Raw genomic sequence first — 19,585 nt, 5'->3', positions numbered from 1 at the left:
CAGGCCCTGAGTCAGTTTTAACTCAGGCTATTTAATCAAAAATCATTTCTTTGTTTGATGATCCCTGGAGAATTCAGTTTGAATCTGTATATTCAAGCTTCTCTCCAGGTGGTGGTAGCTCTCTGGAGGTGTTACAATCTGAGTGCATTTGCTTAACCCCCCCTCCCCACACACACACACTTTTCTTAGAGCCTGGAGGGCTCCCTTTCCCATGAAAATACATACAGTCTCTCGATAGTACATAAATACTTGCATTTTTAATACAATGAATTCCTAAAAGGCTTACACTTTATTCAATAAGAATTAACTTACTTCAGTAAGGTTTGTCAAGGATATTGCCATATCTGTCACAGATAGTTGTAAAAAATATGAGAATACTGGTTCCTTTCAACTACACTTTCAGAAAACATTAGATAAGTGTATTCCAAAATTTATTCTGCTCAGTTCAGGAGAAGGCATATTGCTACATTATAATACTATAAGATCTCTTTAGCAGTAATAAAAGTGCTGTTCAGTAGTAAAAGGTTTCTGAAAGAACTATAGACTTTCATAAGGCAATTAAAATTACTCCTGAGTAAGGAAACTATGGGATAAACTGTTTTTCCAAAAGGAAATGGTGTGTGATGCTGTTCTAACAATTTTCCAATATATTAGTAGTTTGATTGTTATGATTGTATGGAAGAATATGTATTCATATTAACATTTGTATGACATATGTTTATATTGACTAGGATCTTATTATTGGGTTTAGGTTTAACAACCGGCTATAGAAATTTTAGGGGTACTATAGGAAGACTTGTAAAATTTTCATTTCCATCTAAGAAAGTATGAAGTGTGGCTCAGGTTCAGTGATAGCTGATAATGATCAATCAAATACAAACGTTAACTCCACATTAACTAATAATTAATTTAATTGGCTCTCAACTTGATTGATCCACTCATACAAAATTGTACATAAAAAAGAGGAATTACATTCCATTTTAATAAAATAAAAAGGTAAAGTGTGCAGAAAGGTACTGCTAATTTACGATTCATGAGAACTCATCACATTTTAATAAAATAAGTTACGAGACACCTACTACAGCTTTTCTCTTCCTAACTGTTACAGGCTAGTTTACAGAAGTAAGTTCAATAAAAATATTACAAGATATTCCCATGCAAAAGAAAGTCAAAGGAGGACCTTCTTCTGTCAACCTTAAAAAAAAAAAAAAAAAAAAGTTTGTCATTAACTGTGGGGGGTGTTGTACCTTTCATCTCTGAAGACCTATGTTTGAATTCTTATTAAGCCCCCCAGTTCAGCAAGGTACTTCAGCATGTGAGTAATCTCATTGAGATCAGTTGTTTTTGCCAAGTACAATATATTCTGTGATCATTGCAAATACTGAGTGAACAAACAGTTAAGCAAATTCACTAATTCATAATGGGTCTCCCAGTCAGTATGAATTAGTAAATTTCCACTGTATTCTGATTACCCTAAATCTGCAGTGCAGGTTTTAAAAAATATTTGTATGTGTGGATCTAGAGAATGGTAAATGCAGGGGTGGGTAGGAGAGAGTAAAAGGTTCATAATCTTTGAAAAGCTGTTGGCTAGCTTACACAATCAATTACAGGAATAGGAGGACCCCCTCATTTACCCTTGAATAGTAAGAAGAAAGAATGTGCCCTTGGTGAGAGAGCTGATAAAATGACACATGGCAGACATAACAGAGCCACCAAAAGCAATGATTTGGATTTTGCTAAAGGTTAATAACTTTTCAGGGAATGTATTGGCTCCTTTGATGAGCCAGATAAATGGGCCCTGTGTCAATTCATGAGTGCATTTCTGGAACAGGGAATATGCTGACACTATTTCAACGGAAACATTTCTAATTGCAATATTTCACCCTGACCATTGTGAATATTTGTTGGCACTATTGCAGTTATTTCAGTCAAATGTTTTTCAAACAGTACATGGATATTTTGTTGGCTTCTTTGGGCATTTGCTCTTTTTTGAGTTGCAATATGTAAATGACTGAAAATACAGTGCCACATTCTCAGAGATGATAAAACGGGGGGCTACGCTGATTTGCACCATTTGATGATCTGGTCCTGATTTTTATCCAAGAACTATCTGGTTATTAGTTAGAAAGAAAACTAGATCTGCTGTCTGCTAATGTGATGTCATTTGTTTATTTCTACTAAAATGATGAAAGTCTTTAATTCTTGTGAGGCCTCAGATATATTTTTCTAATTTATTTTGGCCCTCAGGTTTCTAGCATTAGACTATGAGGTGAAATATGCTACATTTTAATCATTCTGGCTTTAGTTGGAAAATTAAATAATGGTACCAATCATCAGGCTTAATGTTTGTTGACCATATTGAGTGTAATGACAGCCATTAACTAAAACAGATGTTTGCCCAATCAAGCAGTAAGGTAGCAATTCATATAGCATTTTTTTGCATCTTCATATCTAATTTCTCATGGCCACCAGGTTTTTATAATTTGTCTTAGAATGTTAATTCTGTATACTGTATAGCGTGAGCAGAACTTTCAAAAGCCCCTAAGTCACTTAGGAGCTTAAATTCAGTGAAGCTCAATGAGACATAGGCTCCTAAGTGCCTTAGACACTTCTGAAAATGTTACCCTCTGTTCTTTCTGTCTGTCCATCCATTGAGGCATTTATACGGTCCCTCTCACTATTAGATGCTCAGTGTTGTCTTTGACACTTATACACTGAAAGTTCAACAGTTCTCCACAAACGTTATAGTTTATGCAGAAAAGCAAGTAAGATTTCAAAATAGCAATATTTTATTTACTTTTTAAAAAATTTTTACAGTCAGATGGATATGATCATTTGAACAAACACTGAGTACACTGACAATTCAGTAAACAGATTATCTTGCAAATCTTCTTCTGTCACAGTAGGGCCTTGTTGACTTTCCTTCTAGTAGGTTTGTACCATTGTTACTTATTTTACTATACCTCTATCTCGATATAACGCTGTCCTCAGGAGCCAAAAAATCTTACTGCGTTATAGGTGAAACCGCGATATATTGAACTTGCTTTGATCCACCGGAGTGCGCAGCCCCGCCCCCCCGGAGCACTGCTTTACCGCATTATATCTGAATTCATGTTATATCGGGTTGCGTTATATCGAGGTAGCGGTGTATTTAGACATTGACAGCATTTTGCCATTTGGTGCTTGGTAATTTTTATCGTTACTGCATTTAATTCATTCACAAAATCCGTATTTTTAATCTGTATTTTTGTAAAATACATCTGATCACTTTAGATTACATTCCCTATAGAACTGTTTAGCAGTGTTTTATGTTAGTGAAAATACTTTTACTTTTTAAATCTGAAGCAGAAGGATGACACAGTGAATGAGAAGGGAAAATCTAGAAAGACTACTTAGTAGAATGAACCAATATGCGTGATATATACAGCAGTATAATGCCAAGTTTATGGTAGGCTTAAAAGCAAAAGATACAAAATACTTGTCATTTTATATTGTTCTTATTAAAAGCTTATTGTTTCAGCATAATGACTGTGCAGAACGGAACTCCACCCCTTTTGCTAGAATTTTTGACACTTTAAATTATACGTTATTGCTGATTTTAAAAAAAAAAAAAAGAAAGGAAACAGCACAGTAGGAAACATCTAAAGTCAGAAGGAACATGCTAATTTTTAAACTCTGCTGTAAGTAAACAGATTTGGCCCTTCTTGTTTGGTACATTATGCTGGAGGTGAAACTCTCTAATAGCCCAAAATATAAGTTAAAGCATGTTCTCATAATTTAAATGTTTTTTTTTTAAAAAATGGCTGTTTTCTGATTAAAAGGAAAGTTTTGCAATAAAGCTGACAACTGCTGGCTTCTGCATGTGCATCCCTATGTTCTCCATGAAACATTAAACAGTGTTCATGACACATTGAAATCTTTCAACAGCTCCATTGCTAGTTATTAACTATGGGGGGAGTTCATTTTGCTCTTCACAGCACAGTCTGATTTAAGAATTCAGTGAGACTCTCGTATGATTGTGTGGTTTATTCATTATTTAAATAAAAGAACTGCCTTTCTTAAAATGCAAGTCAATAGGATTATAACAGCTGCTTTAATATAAGTAAAATAATCCCCCAAATGACAAAATAAAATCTGAAAATATTGCATATTTAAAATAGTTTCCAACGTTACTGAAAATGGTACAGTGATATGGTGAACTGAGGTAGTTTTGTGTGTGTATACAATTTGCGAGAGACTCCAAAACAAACAAAAGGATAATAAGCACTCACCACCTTCTGTACTTTCATTAGGGTTTTAGACAAGAAGTGAAAAATGAACATTTGTTATTGGTAAGTAGTAAGTACACAGTGGAAAACAAATAATGCAACGATGGCTTTCATGTTGGAAAAAATATGCAACTGTCTTCTCTTCACTCCCCAGCCCCTCTCCAATCATTTGTATATTATAATTGCAATTATTTAAAAAATCTGTCAGTAAATACTACTGTTTAATCTCACTGTTCTGAAAGACAGCCTTTTAGTTAGCAGTTACATGACAATGTAGATATATATTTAATGTGAAAAATATTGTAAACAAGAAACCCTGAGTTTAATCTTCATCCTCATTTTGAATAAAAAGCTTTTTTAAAAGAAAACCCCAAGATTAAATAATACACTATCGTAATGCAGGTGTAGTATATAGTGGAACAGTATAAAATCTATCATTCATTCACAGGAAATTTATATTCAAAAGCTGGATCTTTGAGATTGAACAAAAAAATTGTAGCCCTGGTTCAGAAGACAACAGTAAAAAACAAAAAAAATAGTAACCAAGAGACTGAAGTAGTGGATCGTGTGGGTTGTTATAACTGCATACTAGCCCCAGTCACTGACCCAATGACTCCTAATGGCCTCTTTCTTACCATCGCCCACACGTCACTGTGGTTCTCAAATTACTTGTCAGATGAAGAGGAGGACTGAAGTTGGAGCACTGATGGCAGAGAATTCAGGCTTAGGCAGACAGACAGAAATACAAAGATTTTCTATAAGCCTGCATTGAAGCCATGGCAAAGACAAAAAGATCCTTTTCCCTGTCTTCCATAGTAGCTGCCAAAACATGGCCAATATGCTATTCAGGGTGACAAACCCTTGATCAACCCAGATTGCCGGTATTCCACAACGGAGCCCAGTTCTGCTTTCTGGGGGAAACTAAGATTTCAGAGTACCTAGGTTTGGACACTGCATAGAACCACTGTTAGCTGGAATGTAGAAAGAACGATATTACTATGCCACTTATACTTAATGCCGCATCACTTGTGAGAATGATACTGCCACTATCATTTAGGCGATATTGTCAGTTTTTAAGCAATCCTATTGACAGGACCTCTGGATAGAAATTAGATAAATTGTAGAACTAATTTGAAGTGGAACTGAAATAGTTAGTGGATTTATCTTCATAGCTAAGAGTCCAGTGCACTAGAGAGTAAATCCTGATTCTATGATGATACTCAGTAGTAGTAACTGTAGAATTTAATTTTGATCCATTACCAGAAGCACTGATTTTAAACTGTTAATATCAAACTATTTGGAGGAAGTACACTGAATTCTTTTCAATACTCCTGACAAGCTGCAATGGCAAGACATCTTTAAGTAAGAAATGTTTTCACTCACTACATGTCATATATGGATCTTAGCAGTTAGAGCTCTTTTCCAATGGGTCATCAATCCTAAAATGTAAAAGAATCAAGAGAATAGCTTGATTTCCATTGGATTAGATGTACTTTGACTGCACAGCGCTCGGTATTTAAACTCCTGTACACCAAAATCGAAGAGCAATAAAAAAAAAAGCTGATGGACTTTTTTCTGAATCTTGACAATTGATCATCATCTTTGTGAACTGCAATAATTGATTCAGATTAAAACTGGATTAAAATAACCCTCAAATTCTCTTCTTCAACCACATTCCAATGAATAATAGGTGATGTCTTTGGTGGCATAATAAAAATCTGGGCCATGCATGGAAAAAATGAGACTTGAAGTCCATGCATTATAGCACATACACAGTTGTGTGCCTTGCATAATTACTACAGTTGCCACAAAATAATTATTTAGGTCTATAACCTATGGGGTGGTGGTTGCTGTGCAAACAGAATTTGAATATGGACCTCAGGTCTTGTTTTTCACAGGTTGTCCCTCATTTATCAAACATCATTTTTTTAAGATGTTGGCCCTTTATTTATTTTTCTTTAATTGAAAAAAATCCTTGTTACATGGATCTTGTATCTTGCATCTTAAAGCTGTCTAAAACCTTTCATACGCTCTTTCACTGTAAGCTTCATATTTATCCAACCGCTATTCTTCTCCTTCAGCCTTACATGAAAATATCTATCTTAAGCAGTTTTTTATTCTATTTCTTCTTTGTGAAGACTAAAGCAAATTAACTGTAGAACTAATCTGCCATTCTTCATTCCCATTTTCCAATTTTCCAGTATCATTTTTACTTGACCAATTTTCTCCACTATTTTTTCTGCCTAATATGACTGAACTGCTGTATATTGAGAATCCTTTGATTTGTTGAAATATTTTCTGAAGTTAGCATTCAGCATTTCTTTTCTTCTCTCTATTATCCATTTAACTAGCTTCTAGATAGTTTTTTAGATATACTGTAATACAACCAATTTGGAAGACAAATATTTATTTCAAAGCCTTTGATAAACAATATTGTTGTTAGTATTCCTTATGTGAATATCTGTTGCCATTTCTAGTCTTTCCAGCTCTTTTTATTAAATTTATGTTCCTCTTCTGTAGTACATTCCCAGTATAATAAAGAATTCAAATAAAATCCTCTGGCCATTTTTTAGTCTTTCAAAGTCAGCCTTTCTAAACTCCAAAATGTTTGTGTTAGAGTTGACCCTCTGACATTTTGTGATTGTTTCACATTTGATGTTTTATGCTCACTGGTTTTTAAGTGATGTCTAGTGCCAGCCTTATTTGTAACACAGTACTTGGCTCATTTTCTGAAATTAGGTCCCAAATAGTTGTTGAAAGTGTGGGTCATTCAATAAAACAGCAATAGGAAACAAGCATGTACTATGTCTAGGAATATGTCAGCACGTTTATTTTTGCATATTATTATTATCCAATCAGCACCTAATTACTATGATCAAAGCTAATGTTAATAGGCCCTCACCTTCCTTCAACTTGGGCACTATTTAAAAAAAATGACATGAAACCTGGACTCAGTGGCCCCTCTTCAAACCACCTGCATCTATACAAAATAGACAAAAACAAAGGGTATTAAGTTGTCATAAAGTACCTGAGGGGATCACCCAAAATCTGATGGACAATCTCAGTACTCCAGTGATCCAAACCAGGTTTCACCTGATGGTGAAAAGTGAAGAACAACCCAGGTGATTTCACTTCACATACGAAATAAGGAGGGGGGGAGGGGAAATCTGCAATATGTAAGGTCTTAATCAACAATCAAATTTTGAAATGTATCTCTTGGCTTGCTTACTGTTTGTGGAGAATGGATATGAACAGTTTTCCATTCTGCTAAATAGAGGCAGAAATGATGTAGCTAATGGTATGAGTAGCATCCAAGGGACCAGGAAACCAAAAAGGAGTGAATTACAGTAATCTTGTCTGCAAGTGATGATGGGAATTGTATGACTACAGTTGGGTACATGGAGAGGGGGGGACTTTCCAAATAATTCAGAGATAGAAATAGATACCCTGAGCTCTTGTTGAGAGCAGCCTTGCATGATACCTGCATTCTGCACCTGTCCCATTAGTAGTGGATTCACCCCCTATTAATGGGACAACAAATTATACCTGTGAGTTCCATTACATGTTTCCCTGAGCCATAAACAGGAACATTGTCTCTCTGGATTGAGTTTAAACCAGCTGTCCATCACTTCCACATAGATCTGTGCCATCAAATACCATCCATGATAGTTTGACAGTAAATAACACTGATAGCATTTACACTGTGTGAATGGTAGGTATTATTATGTGAGTCGTATACGATATACACCTGGAGAAGTAGGATGGAACCCTGCAGTGTCATGCGTTAGAGTCTCTTAGTAATTGCACATAGGTGCCCCTCACCACTTGTTGAGAGCTCCCACTCAGGAACATTTTCATCCACTGAGGAGTGAATCCATCTCCCGCCCGTCAGGGCCACAGCCTGACAGATCTGACATAATCAGCAAGTGAGAAGATTGTCCTTTACAGTGACTAATGTTATCTCCATACCACAAGTCTGTCTGAAACTAGACTGTACAGTGTCAAGCAGTTTATAAACATTTATAGCCTCATTGATGTATAAGAACATAACCTGATTCACTTTGCTTTTTCTAACTGCTACAACTAACATTCATCTGTAAGCAGGGGTGCTGGAACAATTGATATGGGGGGGGGGGCTGCTGAAAGAAATTCTGTAAACCCTGTATATAATGGAAACAACTTCAAGACCTGGGGTGCTGCCACACCCCCATCACCCCTAGTTCTAGTACCTGTGTCTTTCCATCTGTCCAAACTGTGTACTTTCTCACCCAACAATTCATAGGCTTTCTTTTTCCCAGATCAATATCATAGATAAACCAATAATTGCTACCTTAATGGTTAAAGAGGTTAATGGAAAATATTTCTCAATTAGTAAAGCAGATTTTGTTGTGTTCTGGGAAATGCAGAAAATTTTTAGGAAGCAAGCCATGGAGGTGGGTGTAAACTCAGTAATAAAATGCCTGGGGCCAGATCCTCAGCTATTTTGTATGTCAGACAGTGTTTCTCCACTGACCCTGTGTATGCAAAGACCAGAGAAGAGAATAAAGTTTTTGACAACGTATTGTATGTGGCTCATGTTATTAAGTTGCATTGTGTTGAACAATATGTGAAGAACCAGTTATACAGAAGACCTGGAAAAAGAATGTATTGAGAATTGTAATCTCATAGGGAAAAATGAGTGTTTGTCTCTACTTGAAAGTTTAAATACATTTCACTGTTTTCATATTAATGTCTTCACATAATATAAAAATAATTACCAATTATAATGAAGTAGAAAGCTAGTTACCCTCGGATTGCTCTAATATAAGTACCTCTTTTGGTTTGAGAGCCCTTTAAATTTGGCAGTGTTGTCTACAACAGATGAAGTGGATTTATTTGAAATTCAAGTCTAGTGGACTTCATGAGCAATATATCTGCAAATTGTTACAGATTATCATCCCAGGCAATAACTGTGATAATTGCTAGGTTTTCTCTTTTTAAAAACAAAGTAGTTAAAAGTGGCATACTGTAGTTAATCATTAACATTTCCAGTAAACAGTTTTTTTCATGGAGGTATATAAAATGTGTGTATTTATAAATAGACATGGAGAGTGAGCTATTAAAATGTAATTTAATTACATTAGCATAACTCGAGTGGGAGTTTAGTAAATACCAAATACTTTAATTAGCTTGCATCTTTTTATTTGGAAGATTAATGATATGCCCCTACATGACTGTTTACAGTGTTTAGCAATATGACAGTTTAGTGCCAAACTAGTATACGTGACCCTTTTAGAAGTAGCTGTTTATTTAACTGTTAGTATTCAAGCTGGGTAGGTTGTTGACAGTGAGGTATTCTGGGATCTCTGGATATTAAAGCATGAACCTTTAAAACGTGAACTAAAATACACAAGTCTGTTAGCCCAGGGTGTAGCTGGCTTGCCCAGTCAGTATCGCACTCTGTCCCTGGCAGCTGGTGGCTGGGATATTTATATGAGCCTACTACAGCCTTTAGTTCAGGTAGTAAAGGCTCATGATTTTAGATCTTGAAGTCTAAGGTTCAATTCCCACTGCAAACAACTTTCCTGGGGGCATCATGTAATACTTTTGGTAACACAGAGCATCAGCTTTTTGTCTCCTGTGTTTGTCTGTTCTTTGCATCAATGGATAATAATGTTAGTCTTTTACATTCAGTAGCAGTTTTCCACTGTACTTTTTTTTTTTTTTTTATTGCTACTTCAGTTTCGGGAAAATTTGTAAATCACACATTGGATTAAAGGTAGGAAAATTAATTGAATCATCCATGTTGGAATAATCAGATCTGAACACATCTGAGTCCAGTCTGAGTCACACATGTTTATTGGCTTGTTACTTACTTTTAAAGCCTTGATAAATAGGTTAAAAACGTGATCTGAAATCAAATTATAATTTGTTTTATTATGCCAAGCCAAGTAAATACTGTTTGAATTCCCTCCCTAGCTGACCAATCAAGTTAATTACTTTAAATATATTTGAGCAAAGGAGCTATATGAAAATTGGTAAGAAATTAATTGTCATATTTAAATAATTTGTAAAAATGGTATTGAGTCTATAAGTAGTGAACGTGATATTCTTCTCTAACTTCTCTAACGTGATATTCTTCTCTAGAACTGTACTGTAAATAAACATGCAATTCTCTTGAGAAGGAAATGTGAATATTGCTGACAAGCTGTGGTCTCTACAGAAGACATATGTTGACAGTTTGACTGAGTGGCCAATTGATTGATTTCTTCTTCTTTTTTTTAATTCTAGATGCTGAAGAATACCAGCCTCCAATATGGAAATCCTACTGTGAGTATATCAGAAATCAGAATAAATATCAAAATCATCTTAAAAGAAGTTTCAATGGAAAGTTTTTTCCCCCCATCTCTAAAACAATTACCTAAGTGCGTTCAGCTCTTGTGAAAGTAGCTGCATTGGCAAACTGAAGTTTTCTGTTTATTCAGATAACAGATACAATATGGGTTGCAGCAATGCAAACTCCTGCACTCTCCCTCACTGATGTGAAGTTCTATAGGGGCCATTTTTGTGGGTGACAGAGTAGTTCGATCTCCCTATCCATTCGGATTTGGTTTCCTTGCTGAGGCTGCCAAAAAGGATTCCTGTTATGGCAATGAGTTCTTTACTGTACACTCTTGCTGAGCCTGAATTAGATTGAGTGAACCAAATTTTTTTATACAGGCCACAAAGCTACCTTCAGGTGATAGTCGTTTTTGATCCCTAGCAATTTAATCTGGTTTTAAAGTGGTGGTTTAGAAGTAAAAGGCCCAATATACTATTTTCAATCTTCTGGACTATCCAGTTCTCCTACTAAAATATCATTTATATAAAATGTAATGCAGAAATATGTTGTATGCTGCTTTTATTCCAGTTACCACTGTACTATGATGTAGCACTGAGCTGATACAAAGCAGTTGGCTTTTACAATCTTGATTAAAATTTGATTTAAAATAGAAGATTAATTTTAAAAACTTCACTGAAAATTTCAATGAAACGGTGGTGGTGGTGGTGGTGGTATTTTGTTGTTGATTACCACATCGTTATTTAAGCATGCTCATAACTTTAGGCACACGAGTAGCCCCATTGACTTGAGTTGCATACAATCTTAAGTACCTTGCTGACTTCAAAGATGTCTCCTTAGAATCTAAACACTATACATGAATGAGCTTAGAAAAGTAAGAGTTGTAGCCCTGTTGGTCCCAGGATATTAGAGAGACAAAGAGGGTGAAGGTATTGTCTTTTATTGGGCCAACTTCTGTTTGTGAGAGAGACAAGCTTTTGAGCCTACACGAAGAGCTCTGTGTGGCTCAAAAGCTTCTCTCTCTCATCAACATAAGTTAGCCCAATAAAAGATATTACCTCACCTACCTTGTCTCTCGTGGAAAAGTAATACAGCCCCAAAATGCATTGTTTTTCCACAGATTTGGTAGAATTATAAGATTATTGCTGGGAATACTTCTCCCTAGACTTCTGTTTTGCCGCTGCCTTGTTTTTTCTGAGAAAAACTAATTCATTCTAACTTAATAGAAACTGACAATGTGATAAATTAAGCCTCAGCGAGATTATATTGACTTCAATGGAACTAACTTATGCACACTTTAAGTTGTGCACACACTTAGTAGCTTGCTGAATCGAAACCTGCATTTGCTACTTCCCCTCCTAATCAAGCTGTACTGAATTTTATTGTTTTCAGAGACAAAATGCTTCTTTTAAAAAAAAAATTGCAAAATTTAACAATTTTGGGAGAGGTAGCCTGACTATACTTTGTAAAGGAGTGCTTTAAATCAATGTTTTTTAGAGAGAAATCCTGGCCCCGTAGAAGTCAATGGAAAACGTCCATTGACTTCAGTGGTCTCAGGCATTTTGGTGTGTGTGATACAGCCTTTTTATGGAAGAGTTCAGGACAGAGCATGAGCTTTTCACATCATCCCAGAGCTGTATCACTTGTCTTGTGTTGACCAGATTAGCACAGTGCAGTGAAGTATTTTTTCTTAGTTTTGTTTTCATGAAACAGCCCATGGAAACTTTTAAGCAAACATATCTAATTTACAGAGCATGATAAATAAGTTATTGTTAAGATATATTCAAGATCCGATTTTGTGGTTGACAACAAAGTCATCTCAGCATCTAAACTTCATGTCTGAATGACTCTGGAAAAATTAACTCAGCCTCAATTTGCATTGTCTTTGTAATTTTATACTACTATCAAATGTATTTAAAGATTCCTGTTGAGAATATTTCTCTGTAGACATATGTTTTTCATTGCAGTCTTGGTTTCTTTGAGGAAAAACTACTACTTTATTCTTTCCAAGAAACTGACAATATGATAAGTTAAACATCAGGAAGATTACGCCCAGTGGCGTATTAACCTATGAAATGATCTATCATTGTGTAACATCATAGTTTTTGTTTAAATTAGCGTATGTATTTCTCTTGAAGTGTCTGTATTCATTGATATTGATCATTATTCATGTATTTTAGTTAATTTTTCCCTTTTTTCAGTTTGTCAGAATACTACTAGAATATACTGTATATAATTTTTAGTTTAAAATGTCTTTAATTACTGAGACAAGATAGGTGAGGTAATATTGGACCAAATTCTGTTGGCAGAAGTAATGTTCAGAGCTTTGTGAAGCTCAAAACCTTGTACCTTCCACCAAGAGAAGTTGGTCCAGTAAAAGATATTACCTCGCCCACCTTGTCTTTCTCATATCCTAGGACCAACATAGCTGCAACACTACTGCATGTAACATTTAATTTCTGTATAAGTTTAGAGACCCTATGTTGTCTTTTGATATTTATTGACATACTAATCAAGCTCCCAATCCTGCAATCTGTACCACACTGGCCCTATATCCAGGCAGAGCCTCATTCAAGTTTACAGTGCTCACGTGCATGCAGAGGTCCACCCATATGGAACAGCTTGCAGAATCCAGGCCTTACTTAATGACATAGCCTAAAAGATTGTTTTAACAATATTTGGGATCACAGCTGTGTAGGTCTGCTGCAGAGAGGATGCCTATTTCTAATGTCTGAAAGGTCTTCGGTCAGTGATTGCACTGTTAGAAGATGCACCACACTCTGTTTCTTCATATATTAGGGGATGGAGAGGACAAGTGACCATTACTTTGATATTACTAGTGGGAACCCTGGTACAAGTTAGAAAGTAGCTAGCAGCCAGTGAACACTGAGCTACATCATGGATTAGATTTCTATCTCAGTAATCAGCCAATAAGTAAACATGTTTCCAGCCACTAAATTGTTTCTGTGTTCTGTGGCACATTAGGAAGATTGTATTAAAAGATGTCTTTTCCCCTTCTGCCATTACTAAAGAAAGGAAAATAAGAACTGTAGTGTAAGCTAAACTAGTCTCCATGCTCTTTCATATGTGAAGCAGACAGTTATTTTTATATTTGAAGTAGAATAGGAACAGTGTTTGTTCTGGCTCTCTAGCAGCACTGTATATGTGTGCTTGTGTCCTGGAGAGGAAGAGGACCCCAGTTTGTTCTATTCTTACCCTAAGAACATATCAATCTTGAACAAGTTATGACTACACTGCAATTAGACACCCGTGGCTGGCCCACGCCAGTTGACTTGGGCTTGTGAGGCTTGGGCTAAGGGGCTGTTTAACTATGGTGTAGACTCTCAAGCTCTGGGACCCTCCCACTTTGCAGTGTCCTAGAGCCCAGTCTCCAGACCGAGTGCAAACATCTGCACTACAGTTAAACGGCCCCTTAGCCTGAGCCCCGTGAGCATGAGTCAGCTGGCACGGGCCAGCTGCAGGTTTTTAATTGCAGCGTAGACACACACTTTCATTCAGGCTTGCTCTGTGACTAATTTCAGCGTTTGGAAAGATTGTCCTTGTCACGTTGGTGTTCACCACACAAGATGCAGAGGGCATATCCTAGCACCAGCAGACCCCAGTGGTCTACTCCCTCTGAAATGCTTACTTCCGACCCCTGAACAGCTGGAAAAGGTAGAGTAATGAGGCAGAACATCTGAGTCAAGGCTCAGTCAAAAACTAAGGCTCCCTTTCTGCCATGTTCTTAGACATGTGTCTGAGGCCATATCGATACTATCACTTATGCTGGCAAAACTTATGTCGCTCAGGGGTGTGAAAAAACACCCCTGAGCAACTTTAGTTTCGCCAGCATAAGTGGTGGTGTGCACAGCGCTATGTCGGTGGGAGAGCTTCTCCCACCACATAGCTATCGCCACTCATTGAGGTGTTTTTATTATGTTGATTGGAGAGCTCTCTCCCATCAGCATAGAGTGGCCACATGAGCGATCTTACAGCTGCATCAGTACAGCTGTGCCACTGTAAGCTTGCTAGTGTAGACAAGTCCTAAGTCTAAGTAAGTGAGTAGTCCCACTAAAGTCAATCAAACTACTGATATGCTTAGGTAGGCATGTGCTCAAGTACTGCTTAAATTGAGGCCTAATGGCATAAATCAAGGATCTTTTAAAAACTTCTCCAGAAAGGAGGCAGTGGTTTCTATAGGTCCTTAAGTAAAAACAAAGATGCACATATTCCCTACCCATCAGAATGTAACTGATCATTAATCTTGTACAGTTTAAGAGGGGAGTCTTGAGTTCTTGACACATTACAGAATTTAAAAGGCAGCTGGAAGTCGGTCACTTTTTCCCTAACAGAAGGGGGGTGAATATAAGGTTTTCAAATGCCACCTGGGATGGGATCTACAGATATCACACAAAACACAGGCAGGCAGTGGTTGAGAATCCACCTTTCCTGCAGACAGGAAAACCAGCCATGCCACTGCTCAGTTGTGAGAAATTTCAGTTATGGGAGAAACCTCTCAGCTACTGTGGGCAAGCCCAAGTATAAAGAGGGAGAAACAAGAAGAGAGAGGACTGAAGAGTTTGGGACTTCAAGGGAGCAACAACTCTCTACCACAGGAGCTAATATAATACTGACAGACACCGGTCGTCGACGATCCTGGGACCTTTGGAGCTAAATGCATGAGCCTCTACTGTATGAGCCAAAAGCCACATGGCTCTTAGCTAAAGTTGTAGAGCAGACTCATTAATCTCTCTCTAAGTGGTCTCGGTGCCACTAGATGGGACAGAGCACCACACTCAGGAGGTGTGTGAGTTACACTAGCACCAGGCTGGTTCTGAGCTTCGTAAAGCCTCCTGGAGTACAAGGAAAGAAAGTACATAGGGATGAAAGCCCTGAGGGCCAAGGGCTTTCTTTGGAGTTCATTTATGTTATATTTATATACTCTGCCTTTTTGTTGATTTTAATTTAAGCCACCGCTGCCTGGGTCAAGGACTGACCCAGACCATTTGAATTAGGATTTCGCCCAAGGTGGTGGTATCCTTGACCACTGACACCATCATTTTGTTGCTTGACCTCAACAGGTTTCACGGTTAGAGAATAGGCTCTCTTGAAAAGGAACTCGAGAGTTTCCCTTATTCATTCCAAAAGACAATTCAAGCCCTGTCCTCTAGCTGTAACAAAATAAGAGATGTGCATGCCCTCTAGTGCCTGTACACCAGAGCAAGTGATTATTTAAAGTTTTGTTAACCCTTAGAAGATGCTTAGATTGGCTGTAGTGCACACCAGTGCCAGACACGCCCCTTACATTACAAAGTTATTGTTCAAATGCCTGCTGTAAAGCCAATTTTTTAACTTTGATATTGCATTTTAGACCCATTATTTTTGTGACATCAGTGTGCACTTCATCTGTGTTTCATGCTGGAATAAAGAGCCACTGCCAGTCTGTGGCAGTCTCTAAGTAACAATGAATCCACTTTTTCCAAAGGTTAATTTTTCCAAGGCAAAAATAATAATGAATCACTTTGTTGAAAGCATCTCCTTTTTTTGATCAAGGAGAATTTGTCTCTAACCTGTCTGTCTAAAGGTAGAGGTAGACTGGGTCAGATGCAATCACAATTTAGTACTATCACCAGCAATTATTTTGCTGGCACTTCAAGGCACCGTCGTCTTGTATATTTCAAGACTTTCAACAACAACAAAAAGTCTGGATTTTTCTCAAGTTCTGAGCACTGAGCAGCTCCTGCTAAAGGGAATGTCAATCAGAGTGCTGAGTGCTCAGCACTTTTGAAGATGTATTGAAGTTAATGGGAGCTGCCGGGTGCTTATCACTTCTGAAAATTAGGTCACTTAATCAGCCATCTAAATATGGTCATAGGAATTTAGCTGTAGGTACCCATTTTGTAAAATCTCGGCCATAGTATTTTACTTGTATTTGTATCACATCCGTAGACTTAAAAATAATAAATATTTGATATGTGAACAAGATAGAACACCTATAGAAAAGGACACAGCTTTTGATATCATTGATCGCTCTCACTCTCCTCCTTATCATCTTCTCTTTGTTTCTGAGATGCTGTCCTTGGCCACTGACACTATCAGCCTCTTTCTTCAGCAGCTCCTCTGGGTTGTCTTGCTGTCAATTTAAAGTTAACGTGGCCAAAACTGAACTCCTTGCCTTTCCAATTCACAACATTTCCTTGTTATTGTTGAAGTGGCCTGCTTGCCACCATCCAGCAAGTCATTCAGGCCTATGACCTGGGGTCATTTGCTACTACTGCCTCTTTGTGATGGGGTCCTCCGCTCACCGCTGGAATGGCTCCTTCTCCTGGGGTTTAGCGCTATATGGCCAATGCTCCTTCCTGTAATTGCAGGCCGTCTCTCTCTCTGTCTGCAGCCTCACTTTCACTGCAGGAGCTGCTGTTGCCTCTTCATGACTTGGCCCTCTGGCCAGGTCACTCAGCGTTCCCCCCGCCCCCTTCTGGGGTGGAGTTGTTCAAAGTCTCTTCATTTCAAAGAGCATCCAGCAGTCCTCACATGTGGTGCCCTGACCCTGTCACTCCTGGAGTGACCCAGGCACTCTTCCAGCTCACTGCTCTGCCATTACCACTTTCACGGTGAACCAGGGCCTGCCCTCTATTCTGGATTCCAGCCCAGGGACCCTACAACACGCAGTCTGTTCAGTCCCAAAATTTGCTGCTTCCTACCCTGCATCCTATAGGCTCTCTTCTCCAGCCTGCTCTCTTCAAGGTATGCCCTTCCTTCAGGCCCAGGCCTCCAGGTTCTCCTCTTTCCCTGGGTTTCCTCCATTGCTCTCTACTAAACAGAGGGTGACTACAAACTTCCTCCCAGCGGCCTTTGCTGCTGCCAGCTTCCTGGCTTTATACTAGCCCACCCACCTCTGCACAGGTGAGCTTCCCCCTCGTTAGGGCTTTTCACTCACCCTTAATTCTCCTGCATTGCAGCCTACTTGGCTGATTGGGCCCACCTGGCCAGCTTAGGCCTCTCAGAACCAGTGTGGGACATACACCCCACTACACTCTTCCTCACCCAGAAGGAAGATCCATTCCTTGCTATTCTGAGCTATAGATCAATACCAATAGCTGCTACTGGAGAGAGTCCAATACAGTTCCCGATGGGAAGACAACTCAGATTCTTTTCCAAAGTCAGAACAGTAGTTCTATCTCCAAAGTGGCCAGACATGAAGAGAGTAGCCAAATTGGCAAAAAGGCAAAAAAGACTTACAAACACTTCTATACTAGACATCACTCAGAGAACAGCCAGATCTAAGGAAAAGGAATTCATCGACCGGATCATATGTGATTGAAACTGATGAAACTGGTGGAGAGTTCAACGGAAACCATCAATATCTTCAGTTTGTTTCTCAGAAAGAACAATCAATAGAGCAGCCTCTACAGATGGCAGATGCAGAACAAGAAGATGACTGAATGATTCTGAACTGACCACACCCAGTCATTGCAACTAATGGATAGCCGGAAGGACCAAGTTGTTACACATTCAGATCTTGTATAGAAAACCAGTAAGATTCTGAGACACTTAATAGACTGATACGTACTCAACATTAAAGATAGCATGACAGTATGATTTTTTTTAAATGAGGGAAAGGTAAAACTAAAAGAGGGAGACATGATGGAATGCTAAAACTGTATTTGTGTTCACCCACTAGGTTGCACCATGTGCAACATAACTTACCTGAGCTGGTAACAGCCATACTTGGCAGTGCATTAAAGAATCTTAAAATTGAACAGATCTCTTATACTGCTGTCCATGACGGAAGCTCTGTAACCAGTCCATCTCTGGTACAGAAGCCTAACCTACTAGTAGTAGCCTTGTAACCTACTACTTCCTCCATGTACAAGGAGCACATGACAACATCAAAGCAGTATTCAAATTAATTATTATTATTATTGGTGCATTACAGTTGACTTACTGCTTCTTCCTCCATGACATTTCTAAGATCAGAGCTCTTTTCTCTCCCCACCCAGATAAATCTTTTCCAGACCCTTATCTTCCATCTCATTACTGCATAGATGAATTACCTAAGGCTCTCTGAAAACCACATATCCCCCTTCCACTCTGCACAAAACATAATCTTTCTTGCTTTTCATTCTGATTGAACCTCTCCACTGATTATTCTCACGCCACCACATCAACCTCAAGCTTCTTATTTGGCTTTCAAGGCTTCTCATCACTCTGCGCCTCTCTACTGTAATTATCCTCCTTGAACTGTTGCTTTATCCCCCTCTCTTTCCCCTCTGCTCTGCCAGTGATGTCAGCCTGAAAGCCGCATTTGTCTACTTCATCGCAGCCACTTCCATGCTGTCTTCCAAACTGCTTCCTATACATGGAACACCCTTGCTGAGCTTTTCCGCAAAGCCATTACTTTGTCATCATTTAAATATTTGCAGAAGACCCACTTCTTCCACAATAGGTATAAAAAACAAGCTTTCTAGGTCATGTTATAAATTGTTTCATTTATTTACCTTGTTAGTATGGCTGATTATTTTTTGACAGATTTTTTTTTTTTGGAGTTGAAAAATGGAATTCTATCCAAGACTAAATTTGTGTATGACACAATTTTGATCATTGGAAAAAACTTTTAAATGAAAAGTTCTGGGGAAAAAATCACACCTCCCCCCCATTTTGAAATAATAGAAAAATTTCCATATTCTTGTAATATTTTACTTTCCTAATTTCCCCCCACCGCCCGCCTCCCTCTCTTTTCCACCAGAGGAAAAAAACTTTTACTTCCCTCTTGCCTACGTCTACATGCCTCAATTGTCTTTATCGTTTTAGACCAGGGGTCGGCAACGTTCGGCACGCGGCTCGCCAGGGTAAGCACCCTGGCGGGCCGGGCCAGTTTTATTTACCTGCTGACACGGCAGGTTCGGCCGATCGCGGCCCCCACTGGCCGCGGTTCGCCGTCCCGGGCAAGCGATGTGCTGGCTGCGGCTTCTCGCCGCCCCCATTGGCCCGGGAC

At 38.4% G+C, this 19,585-nt stretch overlaps 1 protein-coding gene across 1 annotated transcript in view; it reads left to right on the top strand.

The window, feature by feature from the left end:
* Window positions 1–19,585, top strand: part of CHN2 (chimerin 2) — a 218,341-nt gene that overhangs the window by 83,388 nt on the left and 115,368 nt on the right. The window contains exon 2 of the mRNA XM_026649396.2: window positions 10,539–10,577. Within this exon, the coding sequence (XP_026505181.1) occupies window positions 10,539–10,577 (39 nt within the window). The remainder of the gene's footprint in view (window positions 1–10,538; window positions 10,578–19,585) is intronic.

Source organism: Terrapene carolina, unplaced genomic scaffold (genome assembly GCF_002925995.2).
Source record: "Terrapene carolina triunguis isolate 2854851 unplaced genomic scaffold, T_m_triunguis-2.0 Scaffold84, whole genome shotgun sequence".
Classification (NCBI taxonomy): domain Eukaryota; kingdom Metazoa; phylum Chordata; order Testudines; family Emydidae; genus Terrapene; species Terrapene triunguis.
The sequence above is the reverse complement of the archived record's forward strand: the minus strand, read 5'-3'. Positions and strand labels throughout refer to the sequence as shown.